Source organism: Eulemur rufifrons, chromosome 7, assembly GCF_041146395.1.
Source record: "Eulemur rufifrons isolate Redbay chromosome 7, OSU_ERuf_1, whole genome shotgun sequence".
Classification (NCBI taxonomy): Eukaryota; Metazoa; Chordata; class Mammalia; order Primates; family Lemuridae; genus Eulemur; species Eulemur rufifrons.
This window is the reverse complement of record NC_090989.1, coordinates 238,774,431-238,790,542: the sequence shown is the minus strand read 5'-3', so window position 1 is coordinate 238,790,542 and position 16,112 is coordinate 238,774,431. Positions and strand designations below refer to the sequence as shown.

Here is a 16,112-nt window from a genome sequence, read left to right as displayed (position 1 = left end):
GATCGATAACCCTTATAAATACTGTTGTAAAAATTCTCAGCAAACACTAGCAAGCAGAATTCAATACCATATTTAAAAAAATTATACCCCATGACCAAGTAGGATTTATTTCCAGCATACAAGGATATTGTTCAACATATAAAAATTGATCAATATAACATACCACATTAACAAAATGAAGTTTAAAAAACTACTGATCATCTCAATTGATACAGAAAAAACATTCGACAAAATTCAACACCTTTTCATGAAAAAAAAAAAAAAACTCAACAAACTAGGAATAGGAAGAAACTAGCTCAACATAAGATAAGCCATGTATGAAAACCCTACAATGGACATCATACTCAATGGTGAAAGACTGAAAGCTTTTCCTCTAAGATCAGAAACAAGGCAACAATGCCCACTTTCACCATTTCTATTCATCACAGTACTGAAAGTTCTAGCCTAGGCAAATGAGGCAAGAAAAAGGAATCTAAATTGGATATGAAGAGGTAAAATCATCTCTGTTCATAGATGATATGATTTTATGTGTAGAAAACTCTAAGGATTCTACACACAAAAAAACCGTGTTAGAACTAATAAACGAATTCAGCAAAGTAGTAGGATACAGAGTCAACACAGAAAAATCAGCTGCACCTCTACACACTGAAAATGAACAATCCGAAGAGGAAATTAAGAAATGAATTCCATTTGCAATAGCATTAAAAAGAATAAATACTTAGGAATTAACTTAACCAAGGAGGTGAAAGATGTGTACAACAAAAACTATAAAACAGTACTGAAAGAAATTAAAGATGACAAATAAATGGAAAGACATCCCATGTTCATGAATTGGAAGACAATACTGTTAAGATGTCATTATTACTAAAGGCAATCTAAAGATTCAATTCAATGCCTATCAAAATTTCAATGACATTTTTTGCAGGAATAGAAAAACCCATCCTAAAATTCATATGGAATCTCAAGAGACCCCAAATAGCAAAGCAATCTTGAGAAAGAACAAAGCTAGAGGATTCATACCTCCTCATTTTAAACTTACTACAAAGCTATGGTAATCAAAATAGGGTGAGACTGGCATCAAGTCAAACATAAAAAACAATGGAATAGAATAGACAGCCCAGAAATAAACCCTTGCATACATGGTCAAAAGATTCTGACAAAGACACCAAGACCATTCAAGGAAAAGGATAGTCTTTTCAGCCAATGGTCCTGGGAAAACTGGATATCTATCTACATGCAAAAGAATGAACTTGGACCCTTTTCTAACACGATATACAAAAATTTACTACAAATGGATCAAAGGTCTATTTGTAAGACCTAAAACTATAAAACCCTTAGAAGAAAATATAGGCAAAAGCTTCAAGACATTGGACATGGCAATGATTTCTTGAATATAACACCAAGGCATAGGCAAAAAAAGAAAAAATAGATACTTGGACTTTATGAAAATTAAACAATTTTGTGTATCAAAAGGCACTATAAACAGAGTAAAAGGTCAACCTAAAGAATGGGAGAAAGTATTTGCCTATCTGATAAGGGATTAACATCCAGAATATACAGAGAACTCTTAAAACTCAACAAAAAACCAAACAACCTGATTCAAAAATGGGCAAAGGACTTGAATAGACATTTCTCCAAAGATACACAAACGGACAATAAACATAAAAATACTCAATATCACTAATCATTAGGTTAATGAAAATCAAAACCACAATGACATACCACCTCATACCCACCAGGATGGCAACCATCAAAAACCAGAAAATTACAAGTGTTGTTGAAGATGTAATTAGAACTCTCGTGCATTGTTGGAGAGAATATAAAATGGTATTGCCGTTGTGGAAAACAGTTTGGCAATTCCTCAAAAAATTAAAAATACAATTACCATAGTATCCAGCAATTCCATTTCTGGGTACATACTCAAAAGAACTAAAAGGAGGGTCTAAAAGGGATATTTGTATACCTATAATCATAGCAGAATTATTCACAGTAGCTAATATGTGGAAGCAACCCAAGTGTTCATTGACAGATGAAATATATATACAAAATGTACTATTTGCATACAATGGAATATTATTCAGCCTTTAAAAGAAAGGAAATTATGACATATTCTATCACATAAATAAACTTTGTGGGCATTATGCTAAGTGAAATAAGCCAGTCACCATTACTGTACGATTCCATTTATATGAGGTACTTAGTGTAGTCAAAATCATAGAGATAAGAAGTAGAACGGTGATTGCCAGGGCCTGGGGAGCAGAAGGGAATGGAGAGTTACTGTTTAATGGGAATAGAATTTTACTTTTACAAGATGAAAAAGTTATGAAGATGGATGATGGCAATGATTTCACATTAGGAATGTGTTATGAATGTACCACTGAAACGTACACTTAAAATGATTAAGATAGTTAATTTCATGTTATATGCATTTTACCACAATAAAAAATTAGAAAAAAATCTGAATTATTTTAACTAAATTTATAAAGCCTAGTTCAGAGATTATAATTGAAATATAATTATAAACCCTCAAAGCACACTAAATTAGATTCAGGCCTTAATACTTGCAACAAAATGTATGTAATAAATAGCACTTGAGTATGTATGTCATGTTGCCAACATGCGATGACTGTGCATAATGGCCTAATTTTCCTGGGTGAAATCTCCGAACACCTACAAGTCTGAAATGTGGCCCTATGATGCTCTGTGCACGGTAAGCAATGTGTTTCCCTGCCTTGCACACTAACAATTAATAAAGGACACGAAAGATTTATATGGCAATAAGGACTTAAGTAAACATCCTCACACCTATGCAGTTTCTTTTCAAGTATTAGAAGAGATTGAGGAAAGGGAAGAGGAAGATTTGCCTGCTGACTTACACAAATTGGTAACTCTAGCACTGGATCATGCTACTCTCAGCCCAAATAACGGTATTTATGTAACACCTCTCTCCAAGGCGACAGAGCTCTCTCATGCCCCTGAGTGGGAAGCGGCAGGGAGGTATTTTAAGTGCTGTGGTAGTCAGCATCCCTAAGAAATTGTGACATGGGACAGCAAACATCTCCCACCTCAAGTTGTGGTTCTGCAAGGCACCAACATAGGCCTTGCAGCACATCCTGGGAAAGCAGGCAACTGGACCCCAGATGCATAAAACTGTTTGTGCGGTTTGAAAAACACACTCTCTCACTGTAGTGACATCACTACGATGAGCCTTTGCCCCTTCGGGTTTTCAGAGCACATGGAGGACACGCTCAACACTGAAGTTGCTCTGGGGAGGGTCCTGCAGTGGCCTGAGAAGCCTTGCCTGGGGAGGATTTGCTGGGTAAGCATCTGAGACGCCCTTAGGCAGAGCTGCAGGCCCCTGAGAAGGGACAGTGATTGACATTTCTTGAGCCACTGTTAAGTGTTAGGCACTGTGCCAAGTACTTTGTGCTATCATGTTTCAAAACACAGAGATATCTTCAGTCTTAGCTGGAGTGGACAATCCTGGCAGGGATGGGGAACGCCCAGCCTTGGGGCCACACATGGCCTTCTAAATCCTTGAGTGCAGCCCCTCGACCAAATCCAAACTTCACAAAACAAAGCCTTTTAATCAATTGTAAAATTTGGATTTGGTCAAAAGGCCACACTGAGGGATCCAAAGGATCATAAAAGCTGGAAAGATAGTGACAGGTGTTCCCAAGCCAGGGAACCTACAGCAAAGGGCAATGGCTGCATGGCCCCAGCAGACTGGTATGCTTGAAATGAGGGCACTGGTGGGGCACAAACAGCCACACAGCATTAGCTTCTATGCTGCATAACAAAGCACCACAAACTTAGTGGTTTCAAACAACACAGGTTTATTATCTCACAATCTTTGCAGGTTAGAAGTCTGAGCACGACTTCACTAAGTCCCCTGCTCAGGTCTCTCAAGGCTGCAAACACGGTGTGAGCCAGGCTGTCCTATCATTTTGGAGCTTGGGTGGGGAAGAACCTGCAAGCCAGGCTCACCCAGGTGGTTGTCCTCCCGAGCCACGGCTGATCACCTACCGGGGCTGCATGACGCAGAGCCCGGGCTTCTCACTGGCTGTTGGCTAGTGCCCCCCTGAGGTTCTAGAGACCACTCCCAGTTCCCTCTGACACGGAGCCCTCTCCTTAGGTAGCCACAATATGGCATTTTCCTGCTTTTAGACCAGCAGAAGTACATCTCTCACATTAGCCTGCTTTGCCAGTCTTCCATAATGTGACATGATCAGGGGAGTGACACCCCCTCAATTTCGTCATAAAATGTAACCTAATCAAGGGAGTGTTGAGAGGTTAGTCCTAGTACCTTTGGGCTCCATCCACATTCAAAGGGAAGGGATTATGCAAGGATGTGAATCATCAGGGGTCACCCAGGACTGTATTTGCCACAGACACCAAGACTGAAAATATCTTCATATTGTGCAGCATAACACATTTTGAAAACAAAATGTCTTTTGGAGATAATCATATCTGAATACAGATTCTGACTCTTCTCTTCAAAGATAATGACTTTGGGCAAATTACTTAATCTATTTTATCACTTCAGTTTTCTCACCAAAAAATAGGAACAACTATTATCTAGATCTGTAAATATGAACGGTCTGTAAATAGCTTTAGCCCAATGATCTTACACATGAGAGTACGCACATCCACACTTTCTCCAAAGCAACTGTGAAATGTATGAATGGTGCCTGACACCAACTAGATACTATACAGAGTAACAGCTCTGATCCTGGCCTGTGCACGTCTGCAGACCAGGACTCTACCTGAAAGGTGAGCTTCTTCTGTACGACAGAGCTTAAATATGCTTAATGTAAGAATTGATTCATACATTCAGCAAATTAAGCAACTGCTAGAACCAAACACCGTGCTAGGCACTGGGCATATATAAATGAGGAAAACAGACACAGTCTTTGTCTTCAACGGGTTTACAGTACACAGGAGAGATAAACCGCAATCATTCAACAAATATTTACTGAGGGCACTGTTTCTACATTAGGAATTGTAAACAAGATAGACAAGTTCCTAGTCATGTGGAGATTACATGTTAAATGTGAAATATGGGTGATAGGAAGACAATACATAAAAAGATAAAAAAATAGAATTTCAAGTGGTGACAGGAAGTACAGAAGGGGGTATGAGAGGGGCAGGGAGAGGCTAATGCAAACAGGGTGGCCAGGGAAGGACTATGCAGGGAGACGGCGTCTGACCGGAAGCAGCATGACGGGCAGCAGCAGCCATGACAGGAGCTGGGAGGAGACTGTTCCAGGCACAGGAACTGCCTGTGCCAAGACCCTGAGGCAGGAACACGGCTGAGGATCTACTCTCAGTCTCTTCTCAGTTCAATGGAAGCCACTATAGAGTTAAAAGCAGAGGAGTGACAAGATTTATACCTTCAATGGACAGAACTGGCTGCTATGTGGAGAATGTAAAGGAGAGTAAGAGTGGAAAAAGGCAGTGTATTGAACAAATAAAAAACATATGAAGTAAATAGTATGAAAAGTACAATAAAATAACAGAATTGGGCGGGCTCTCTGCAATGTACAAATAATACTACACCCAGGCCACTGCACTGTGGTGGCAGAGACAAGCAGCACTTTAACAAGTAAACATACAGTAAAGGTTTAAGTGCTATGAAGAAAAATAAAACAAGAAAAGGGTGTAGGGAGTGATAAGGGTTGGTGTCTTAAACAAGAAGATCAGGAAAGCCGCACAAAGTGACATTTGAGCAGAGACCCGAAAGAAGCTTTGAGAAGCTCTGGAGAGGACGTGGTTCAGTCAGAGGGGCTGACAAGGCCTGGTGAAGGAGGTGACTGTGGGTTTGAGGACAGCTGGCAAGGCTGGCACAGAGGACGCAAGATGGAGATTGCTGGGAATGCAGGGCATGAAGTCGGAGCCTCAAGACCTCATAACCCACGGTAAGTACTTTTAATTTTCTTCTGAGGAACCACTCTAGATATTTCTGGAGGGGGACTCATGTGACATGAAGGTGTCATGAGAATGCAAAACTGGAGTGCACCTGATAGGGGGCCCAGGAGATGCCTCTCAGAGGAGGAGATATTTAAGGTGAGACAGAAAAGATGGTAAGAAAACAGGTGGCAAATCAGGGGCAGGTGGGGCATTCCAGGAAGAGGGAACAGCCACTGCAAAATCCTCATGCAGGAAAGAGCCTGGAGCACTAGAGAAAGTAAATGCCAGTGAGCCTGCAGTATGGTGAACAAGAGGGGACTGAGTACAGGGGCCACCACAGGCCGACCTTAAAGGTCAGGCCGAGGATTTATACTCTATAGTGTATCAGTACCTCAGGACTATCCAAGCGAGACTCCCAATTTTCCATATAAGTCCACACACATAGTTTAAATGTATATTTGTTATGATTAATAATATTTTAAATAAGGCCTGGCTTTAGCATTCTTTAGAGACACAGGAATGAATATCATTAATCCATCCATTCCAGCTGACTTAAAACTCTGGATTACTTGAACTGTCTCAAATATACTAGGGGCCAGTTAATTTTTCAATATTTCCCCCAAAGATGTAGTAAAAATAGGAAAATCCCTCCAGCCTTTTCGATACATACTGTACATGAATTATACCACTTACTGCCTGACTTACACTTTCCTTTTTAATATGTTTATCCTTAGAAGATCCTATTCCTGTGAAGTGTAATGACAGTTTTCTCACAATTGCATGTGTAATCTGCCCTTTATGCATTTTGATTATTTTTCAGTGTCAGGATTTGGAAAAGTAAAAGCTCTGGCTGCTAGAGTCAGCACACATCCCTATTCTTTAAGGGAAGGACAGATATATTCATTCATGCACCTGCTCGTAAGACATACTGAGGGCAACGTGCCAGGCACATGCTCAGGGCCCTGAAAGACACAAGATGAATACAACTCTCCCTGCCCTCCAGGAAAGGTAGCGCATTCGGTCTGTCGTGAAAGGATTTGGGTACATGAATGCCAAGTATTAATACATCCATTAATTTCCAGTTCCACTACTACAAAACACCTTATAATCACTGTATTTATTCATCTTTGGAAGGAGATGATTAAGAGGACAGTCTGTGAGAAAGAAGTATACTAATTTTGATGCAGTATCTTTGCAGAGACTAATGAGACGTTTCAAAACTAATCCAGCTAACTTTTATTTCCACAGGCAATCTTCCACAAATGAGATTTGAAGTAATTATTAAAAAATTCTAAATAGACATCTAATGGCCCCAATCGAACACCCCGATCTCAGGCATGCTGGGAAAAGCTAGACCACGTAGGCATTCAAGGGAAACGCATTTCCGCAGAGAACCAAACCTGTACCGCGCACGGTGTTTCTCATGCTCAAACTGCTTTTTATCTAAGCAGCTCGGACATTCGTATTGGATTATGACATCAGGGTCAGATTAACTTCTCAGTGCAAACTGAAAATATCTCTGTCTTAATAAGTCTGCCACGGCTGGAAAGGACACACAGTCTAATTTGGCCACGTCTATTACTCCATTTGAGGGAAAATCTCCACAATAGTGTCATGAAACAGATTCTTAGAAGATTAAAAAAAAAAAAAACCCACCAGACTTAAAGATAGTCTGATCCTAAATCAAGAGTCCATTTCTCTATTGAAAAAAAAAAAAAAAAACAAAACCACTAATATAGATGAAAACCAAAGAGCTAAACATTATACATATATCAAACATTATAGTTTCATCTTTTAATAGTTTAAAGGGCAAACTGTCTGTTGCTGAGCTATTATGGGAACCACTGGCCGCAGGGAGCTACTGGGCACTTGAAATGTGGCGAGTCCAAATTAAGGTGTGCTGTCAGTATAAAATACACACCAAATTTCAAAAACTTAGAGAAGAATGTATAATATTTCTGTAATTTTCAATATGGATTAATATTGTGGATTACTAGGTTAAATAAAATATATTTTTAAAATCAATTTTACCTTTCTTTTTACTTTTTTAATATGGCTCCTAGAAAATTCAAAATGACATGTGGTTTGCATATTTCTAATGGACAACACTGATTTTGTGCCTTTTTCTTCCCCATAATGCATCAGAATACTTAAATAAGAAAATTGATTTATATCTTCTCTGATGATCTTTGCTCTCAAATACCATGAGAACAGGGACTTATAACCAGTAGAAAGAAATTTGTGCACAGTACTTTTCATATTCAAATTATTTCTTAGTTAAGCAGCTTAGAAATCTGTACTGGTTAAGGCTGCTCCTGTCAGAACAATTTCACAGTCCAAGCTGGAAGACTTTATAGCTGTTCCATGTTCTCGAAAGCCCCGCTTTGCAGGGCAGACCCTTAGGCTTGCAACCCCAATCACCCTTCCCCGCCTCCTCAATCATCTGGCATTTCTAGAAGGAATTTGCTGTGAAGTTTTCTGGGCTACTCTCCTTAGAGTATGTGTAATTTATGCAGTTAGACCGTGAGGTTCCAGAGGGCAGGGGCCCCAACTTGGTCTTATTTCTACCCCAAAGCACCTTAGAATTGGTCTTTGCATAACCATAAACACATGTGATAAATGCTGGTTACCTGGGAGGATCTGATGGTTTGCGGCAACATTTTTCCTTCTATCCCTTGTATGAGAGCAGTTTTATTCCATTAGCCACCAACTGTCAACTGTGCTTTATAACTGACTTATTCAAATATTCAAGTGCCTACTGGCTGCCTGGATTGAGCCGGGGATTGGAGATGCAGCAGTGAATGAGACGGGCACAGCTCTGTCCTCACAGGGCAGGGAAGACAAAGCCACAAACATCACACAATTTCAACAGCTGTGGGACTACGAGAGGGACACTGACGGGGGAACCTAATGTGTTCAGGAGCCAAGGAAGGCTTCCAAGTGACCTTCACGCTGGCCTAGCAAGGTGCAGGGGAAAGCACGAGATAGCCACGCACAGAGGGGCCTGTAAACCACATTGAACATTGGAAATGTAATCCTAAAAGCATAAAGAGCCATTGAAGGGTTTTACGCAAGATAGTGACATTATGAGATTTGCCTTTTTAAAATATCACTCTGAAGGTGGGCAAGAGTGGAGGTGAGGCCTTCACAGAGCACATATCCACAGACCTTTGAAAATTAATTAAACTCTCTGTGGTCATCATTTCAAAAGGAACTGAGTTTTAAGAACATAAAAGATGTGTAAGCTCCACAACCACAAGATCTGAAAGGCACAAGCACGCTCGAGTATTAATACAGGGCACTTTCAAAGTACCCACAAAACATCAACCTCCACTGATCCTACTGGCCGGTCCACATAAATTTGTAACTTGGCATCAGTCAGTCCTGTCCTGACCCAAGCCAGATCTTGCTCATTCAGAACCAGCATCGACTTGACCTATTACAGTTGTTTAAATACTAAGAAATAAATGTGCATTCAAGAGATCTTTGCATCTCTGTGGAATATAAAGTTTGCCAAGAAAGTTCTGGGTAAAAATTAGAAACTTGATTTTTGCTGCTTCAACTAATTTGCTAACCATTTGAAAACTTACCTAGTCCACTGTCAGTTAAATTCCTGGTTCCTATAGCTTACCTTATTTTCTCTGATGTTTTCCTCCCTCACACAGTCTCCTCTCTAATGTGTTTTAAGAAGGAAAAAAATTCAGAATGTTACTCCCAGATAGTTTATTCATCTTCAGAGCAGCAGCTGTGTTGGTCACAGGTAAATAAAGATGGAAGGAAAGCTGCAGCAGAGGCAATAGACTGCTGGCCAGCACGCACCACTGCACCCACCTGCTCCCTCTTACCCCAGGTCCTCCTCATCTCTTGCCCACTAATGCCCAGTATCCAAACCCACTGGGACTAAAGCACTTGCCTGTACCATCTTCCCTATAACCATAAAAGACACAGAACCCCAATCTGAAACTCCCAAATAAACTAGTTTCAAGACTAAGTTTTCCAAATATTCATATATCTCAATCAAATGCAGTCAGCCTTGCTTCAAGTTTCTACACCCTGCAGTTAGGAACTGACACACATGCAGTACAATGAGGAGGTCTACGAGGTAGGCTGCTTTGCTCTGCTACACCTGGTGCCTACACAGATTTCTACAATTCTATCTGGTTCTCTTATCAAGGCATAGGTCCATTATCTCTATTGCAACTCCTTTTTCCTACAGTGTAACAGGTTAGCAGGAACAAATGCTGATCTGTGATGCGCTTGGAGAAGAATCAGAATTAAGAACGACCCCCCCAAGACTTCAGTGATGTCATATGAACAGAAACACTCTGTATTTTACAAAACTATTAATGTTCCTACTTTTTTACATCTGCTGGGAATTTTTGTATATCTTGTCTTAAAACTATCCCAATTTTCTTTCTTACTATCTCTTGAAAATTAAAGGTCAACTAATAACACCTTATAGGTGCAGCTCCTCTGATATTATGTGACACCCAAGCTGTCCACACACACTGTTTGTTAAATACACCACAGAAGCTAAAATACCACAGATCCTCCAGTTACTTCAATGTGAACTTTACAAAGCCCCTCTCTCCAAAGTGCTGTATCTGAAGTCAAGGAAATTCCAGGAAAGTAGGCAGACTTAAAACATCTAGAAAACAGAACTTAAAACATCTACCAAAGAGAAACCAACCGTAACATGGAGGGATACTTCGAACAGATAGTAAGATCCCTTACCTGGATTGGGTTGAAGGTATTCAATTGTTTTAGTCATTATTTCCATCACAGCTCTGCTGGTGACATCCACTTTCTGAATTGAGAAAATACATAACAAAAATTATTCAAACTGTAGTTTTTGCTTGAGTCTGTACAAGCACCAGTGGTGCAACAGAGCAATGACAAGTCTCTCAGGATGTGAGGAATGCTGGGGACCATAGAAGTAATTGTACGGTCCGAATTGACACTGTATTCGGCAGAGTTCTATCAAGATTTGGAAAGCCCATTTATCCAAAAACGCAGCTGGTAATTTCGTAAAATTTGTTTCAAAATATAGTTCATTATCTTCTGGCAAAAATAAGGTGTACATAATAAACCATATTTTGCCCCAGAGGTATGATGGATGCCTATAGTGGGGTTAGGTGTGGTGGCAGATTTGTGGATATGTTGTAAACATGTAACTTAGAGCAAGCTTGTCATCACTGAATTTCAGGCTAGGCAGAAAGATATCTTTAAAGCTCATCTCATTTCAGGCTCTGGCCCTTCTTATAATTGCACACTGGGGGGTGGGTGTCTTAGAAGAGTGATCCCACCTCCTCCTCTCTTGCCATACCATGAAGGAGGCATCTGCGGGCATGGCAGACGTCCATGGCACACCCAGGGATATGTGTCACTCTGAGCATGCTGGCTGGAACTTGACTCCTATCGCTCCCATTTGAGAGAGATCACTGGAATCCAATAAGAGTGACATCATTAAAAAGTGGCATTATTTGTAACAAACTAACCATGAACCTTACAGGAGATGACTAGTGTTCTTTACGTGACAGCTGGGAACTGTGGGTCGGCTTCTCTTTGAACATGAGCAATGACAGGGAATCCAACAATTCCTGAGGCTTTTTTTTTTTTTAAACAGCCAAAATTTCTTTTTGTTATATTGAGCCAGAATCTATCTTCCCGGGGTTTCTACTCACTAATTCTAGTTCTGCCACGTGGGGTTTTTAGAAAGATCGAACCACTCACCACCCGGTGACTGAATGCATGACAATAATGACCATGGACATCTTCCTATTGGCTTCTCCCCACACCCCGCTCTGCCAACAATCCTCTCTCTCACCCTCATATGGAATGGCATTCCTTCTGTTCTTTCTCAACATCTTGCTCTTCTTAACACTTGAGGCTACCGCTTAAAAAGAATTCCATTTTTATTAAAGGGGCTATAACCACATTTCCAACCCTAAGATCCCTTCTGGTTTCAACAGAGGGAGCTCCCAGGACACTTTTCAGGCTGCAAAAAAAGATACTATACCCCTTGGCTGGGAATTCTGCATTACCCCAATATTCAGGGACAAGAGAAAATTTCAGAATTTAGCTCAGGCACTCTGTCTCCTACGAAGCTTCCACAGATCTACCCAGCTTGAGTTAGGCATCTCTCGTAGTTCTTCTACGGGAATCCTCCCCAGGGCACCAAGCACCATTTTCTGTAAGCTCCTGATTTATGTACCTATTTTTTCCCATCAAAACTGGAAGACCCTTGTAGGCAAGGACTGTGTCTTAATCATCTTTGTATTCGTAGTGCCTAGCACAATTCCTACCACATGAAGACATTTACAGATTTTCCAGGTGAATTAATGACTGTAACTACACCCCCCCCCCAGAATCACTGCAGCAGCTGATGGAAATTTAAGAAGGAACCAGAGGTCCCTCAAATTTCAGAATAGAAAAACTTGCAGCTCTTCAAAGAACAATTCCACTCAATGTCTGCACCATAGTAAGAAATTTAGCCTGTATTTTAAAAAACTTGTAAGCAACAGACAATATTTAAAACTAAAACAGAAACAATTCCCTGCAAGACATCTAAGAGAAGGACAGAAATCACTGTGGGCAGGGATCCTGCAGAGACAACACAGCCATAGGATCCGCCCAATCACTCAGGGAAGGAGGCTGCGGGGGGGGATTTTACTGCATCAAGGCAGGAGAGCACTAGGGCAGCTGATTACAGAAATACCTCTAGGAAAACCGACTTCTCTCTCCCAGCAGTACTGCTTGATGCAAACCTCTCATTTATTTATTTTGTTGTCTAATTGGACCTCTGAGAATACAACCAAACAAAGGGTCTCTCTATCCCAAATGCTTGATCAACAGAAAACCAACTATGGAAAGGTGATTGTTCTGTAGGCTTGGGAACACTGAGCAAAAATCTTTTTGTGAATAATAAATAATAGGAGAAAAAATATTTCAGAGTCTGAATCCAAAGCATAGTGCTTTTCAATTACTGCAGAAATCTTACACTATTAATGTAGATTTAGCACGGGTAGAGAGTACAAAATCTGCAAGAGTCAGCAACAAAACAAAAGATGTGTGAAATAAAATGGAATAAAACAATTTCTACACTGCAGTGAAATCTTAATCTCTCAATTGACTTAGGTATAAACTCACACACAGAACCGTAAGTATGTTCCTGAAACCATCAGAAGTTTACTTTATTGCAGGAATATCTGGATTTTCTAATAAAAGCTTCAGAAACTTTTCTATGAATTAGGAGAAATAAACTTTATACCTAACTTTCAGACTCAGAGGAATTTCTGTTGGTATTTGCCTAAAGCATAATGAAATCCTTGCAAGATCCTCTTTTACTTTAATTAGTTTGCCAGACTGGCATACATTCCATAGCAAAATTAGCCTCCAAAGCTCTAATTAGTTGCTCAGTGATCAACTACTCAGTTCTCCAAATTTCCTATTCTTTTAAGTTTCGTTTAAGAAACAGAAAGTTAGTTTGTCTTAGGTTAGACAGTGAGCTACCTAGCTTATTCCCTCTAGTCCTGACAGATGTTAAAAGCAGGAGCCAAATTCTGATTCCCCGTACTTAGTTCCAAATTCCTAAATACTTGTCTAATCTGTCATTAACGGCACGACTCTGGCCACATGGCATATTATAAATGCTCTCTTGGGGATGGGGGACGGAGCAGCCTCAAAGGATAAGGGGGCCCAAGTAAGACTGGGTGCAGACAGAGGCCGACGCAAACGAACAGACCCAAGGGGCTGTTCATGAGGGGTGAGGAACTCCAATATTACAGGGAGTGGAGGAGTCAGAGCCAAGTCATTCTGGGAATGTGTCTCAGTGTCTGGAGACCTGGATGCTGTAGCAGATGTGAAATACCATTTCCAGAAGTATGAATATCAGTGGCTACCAGCTTTAGTTGAAGGTCAGGTGGTATTTAGAACTATTCAGAGATGAGAAACAGGGACCAGAGCAGAATTCAGTCCAGTCAGGGCAAGTAGCTGCCTGCTGAGCATTAGGTTTAACAGGCTGGCTGCCTAGACTTCTGGCTGGGACCCAGGGCTCTAGTAAAAAATCTCTTCAGCAGTGGGTGCCCATCAGTAAAGCCAACCTCAAGATTGTAGCCACAATGACCAGCTGGGTCAACACCATGCAGTCTCATTTCACAAGACTCCTGCCTCTTGGCAACTCATGTTTTTTCAGGAACTCAAACGTTCTCTTCTTGCCTGCTTGCATGCTGTTTCCTTACCAGAAACATACTAGGTGTTGCTAATTCTTACACACCTTCACTTAACTATCAGGGGGGGCTTCCCTGACCACCTGCCAGTGAGCTTCCTCTGTGCCAGACTTCTCTAACACCACGTTTCATGAACCTTGGCCACTATAGTCATAACTTGTCCCAAGTGTGTCTTCCCCACTAGAACTTCATACACTCAGGAGCCTTGTCTATATCCTACATGCCTAGCTCATAGGAGGCACACAGCAAATACTTGTTGAATTCATCAATAAACTCATCAGGAGAAAAACTGAAAAAGGCAGAAAGCACCTAGGAATTTTCTTTGTCTGACCCTTTGCACAAACATAGCAAAAACAGCAAAATTGAGGCAGCCCCTGGAACTGATGTGGACTAAGAAAAATATTAGGCCCCTAAAAAACTTCTGGTAGAGTCAAAATTAGAATATAAAGAAAATAATTGCTTTGTTAAAATAATGTACAAAAAGCAATATTCTTAATAATGCTTAAATGTGGCTTCTAGGTATATCACAGGCTTGTGACATCCTCTTCCACCCAAGTACAGGATTTGTACTCCCTTCCTGATCCATTACCCACCAGCCACTTAACACCGAAAATATTTGCACAATTCCACGCACATTCTTCATCATAAGCCTAAATATCACTTGCTGTGAACAGCCTCAAAGTGAAAGAAAAGTGAAAAAAAATATGGCTTATGTCCCAAATGAAATGAGATATTTTGTTCACTACCTCCACCTTCATTTGTTGACAACCTGCTGTCTTTTGGGCAGAATGTTAAATGATTTACATTATTTCTAATCCTTAACAAAAATCCCCCAAGGGGCTATCAGTAGTTTCATTTTAAATTTATGAAAAAAATAGAGGCTCTGAGCAATAAAATGGACTTGCAACAGATGGCAGAAGTGGAGTTTAGGCCAAAGTTGAAAGACTCAAAAACTGCCCAGCTGCCTCTAGCTGACACTGTCCAATCAGGGCAGTCCTCTAAAGCCAAAGAGTGCCTCAAACTATCCTGAAAACATCTGGGACATCACCCTCCACCTTTTCCTCTTTTCTTCCCACCTCACCCTAATTCAAACACCAGATCCACAGGGTCCTTATTTGAAGAAGTGCAGTATGACATTTCACCTTCACTGACGTTTTGTTCTCGGGATAGTATAAAAGCAGGGCATTTTACATTTTCTGTTTTAAAAGACACACTAAAAGGAGGGAATTTTTTAAAATAATAAAATATATTCTCAGATACCAGTGGCGAACAGTTTACCTTTTTCTCTTGTCCTCTTAAGATAGTGGACAATCTTATGTTGAAAAGAACTCTAGGTGGTGAAGACTTACCCTCTCCATCTCTTTGAAGTCATCATCTAGCTTGGTTCCTTCAGCTCCCCCAACCTTCTCACTCACTTTCTGTAGAAAATAAGAAAAGGAGAATTACCATAAATCATTTCTTTTAAAAAGATGATGTGTTAAACATTTTAAGCACTGTCATACATCATGTAATGTAATCTCCAAACCATTCTCCGACTTGGGTGGAGACTCCCATTTTCAAAGGAGCAAACTGTGGCTCAGAGAGTTTAAACAACTTATCAAAGGCCCTGCGCCTCAGGGACACTGAAGCAAGAATTCAAACTTGTATCTTCTGATTTCAACCCCAGTGCTCTTTCTATTATATAAATCATTATATAACCACCTAATCACTAACATTTTCCTCGAGAGTTCTAAGGGACAACAGCATCACAGAACAATCGTTTCTGATAATGGATCTAAAACGCTATCTAGGTAGAAAATTGCTACTTCTTCAACCTATTCCTCAATGGGCTATTGAACAGATAATCACAAACATCTATCAAACTGTTAAGAAAAAAAAACACAGCCCAGCTCATCTTCAGATAAAAGGACTTGAATAGTAGTCTTATAAAGCTCCTTGTCTCATAAAGTTGTCTGCATCCTTATATATATACAA

The 16,112-nt window shown here is 40.3% G+C and overlaps 1 protein-coding gene across 1 annotated transcript in view; it reads right to left on the bottom strand.

Annotated features, from left to right (window-relative positions):
• SH3GL2 (SH3 domain containing GRB2 like 2, endophilin A1) overlaps positions 1-15,511 on the bottom strand; it is a 38,772-nt gene extending 23,261 nt beyond the window's left edge. The window contains exons 1-2 of the mRNA XM_069474225.1: positions 15,488-15,511; positions 10,645-10,717 (exon numbers count right to left, since the gene is read on the bottom strand). Coding sequence (XP_069330326.1) covers positions 10,645-10,717; positions 15,488-15,496 — 82 coding nt within the window. The 5' untranslated portion in view covers positions 15,497-15,511. The remainder of the gene's footprint in view (positions 1-10,644; positions 10,718-15,487) is intronic.
• Between the last annotated feature and the right edge of the window lie 601 nt (positions 15,512-16,112).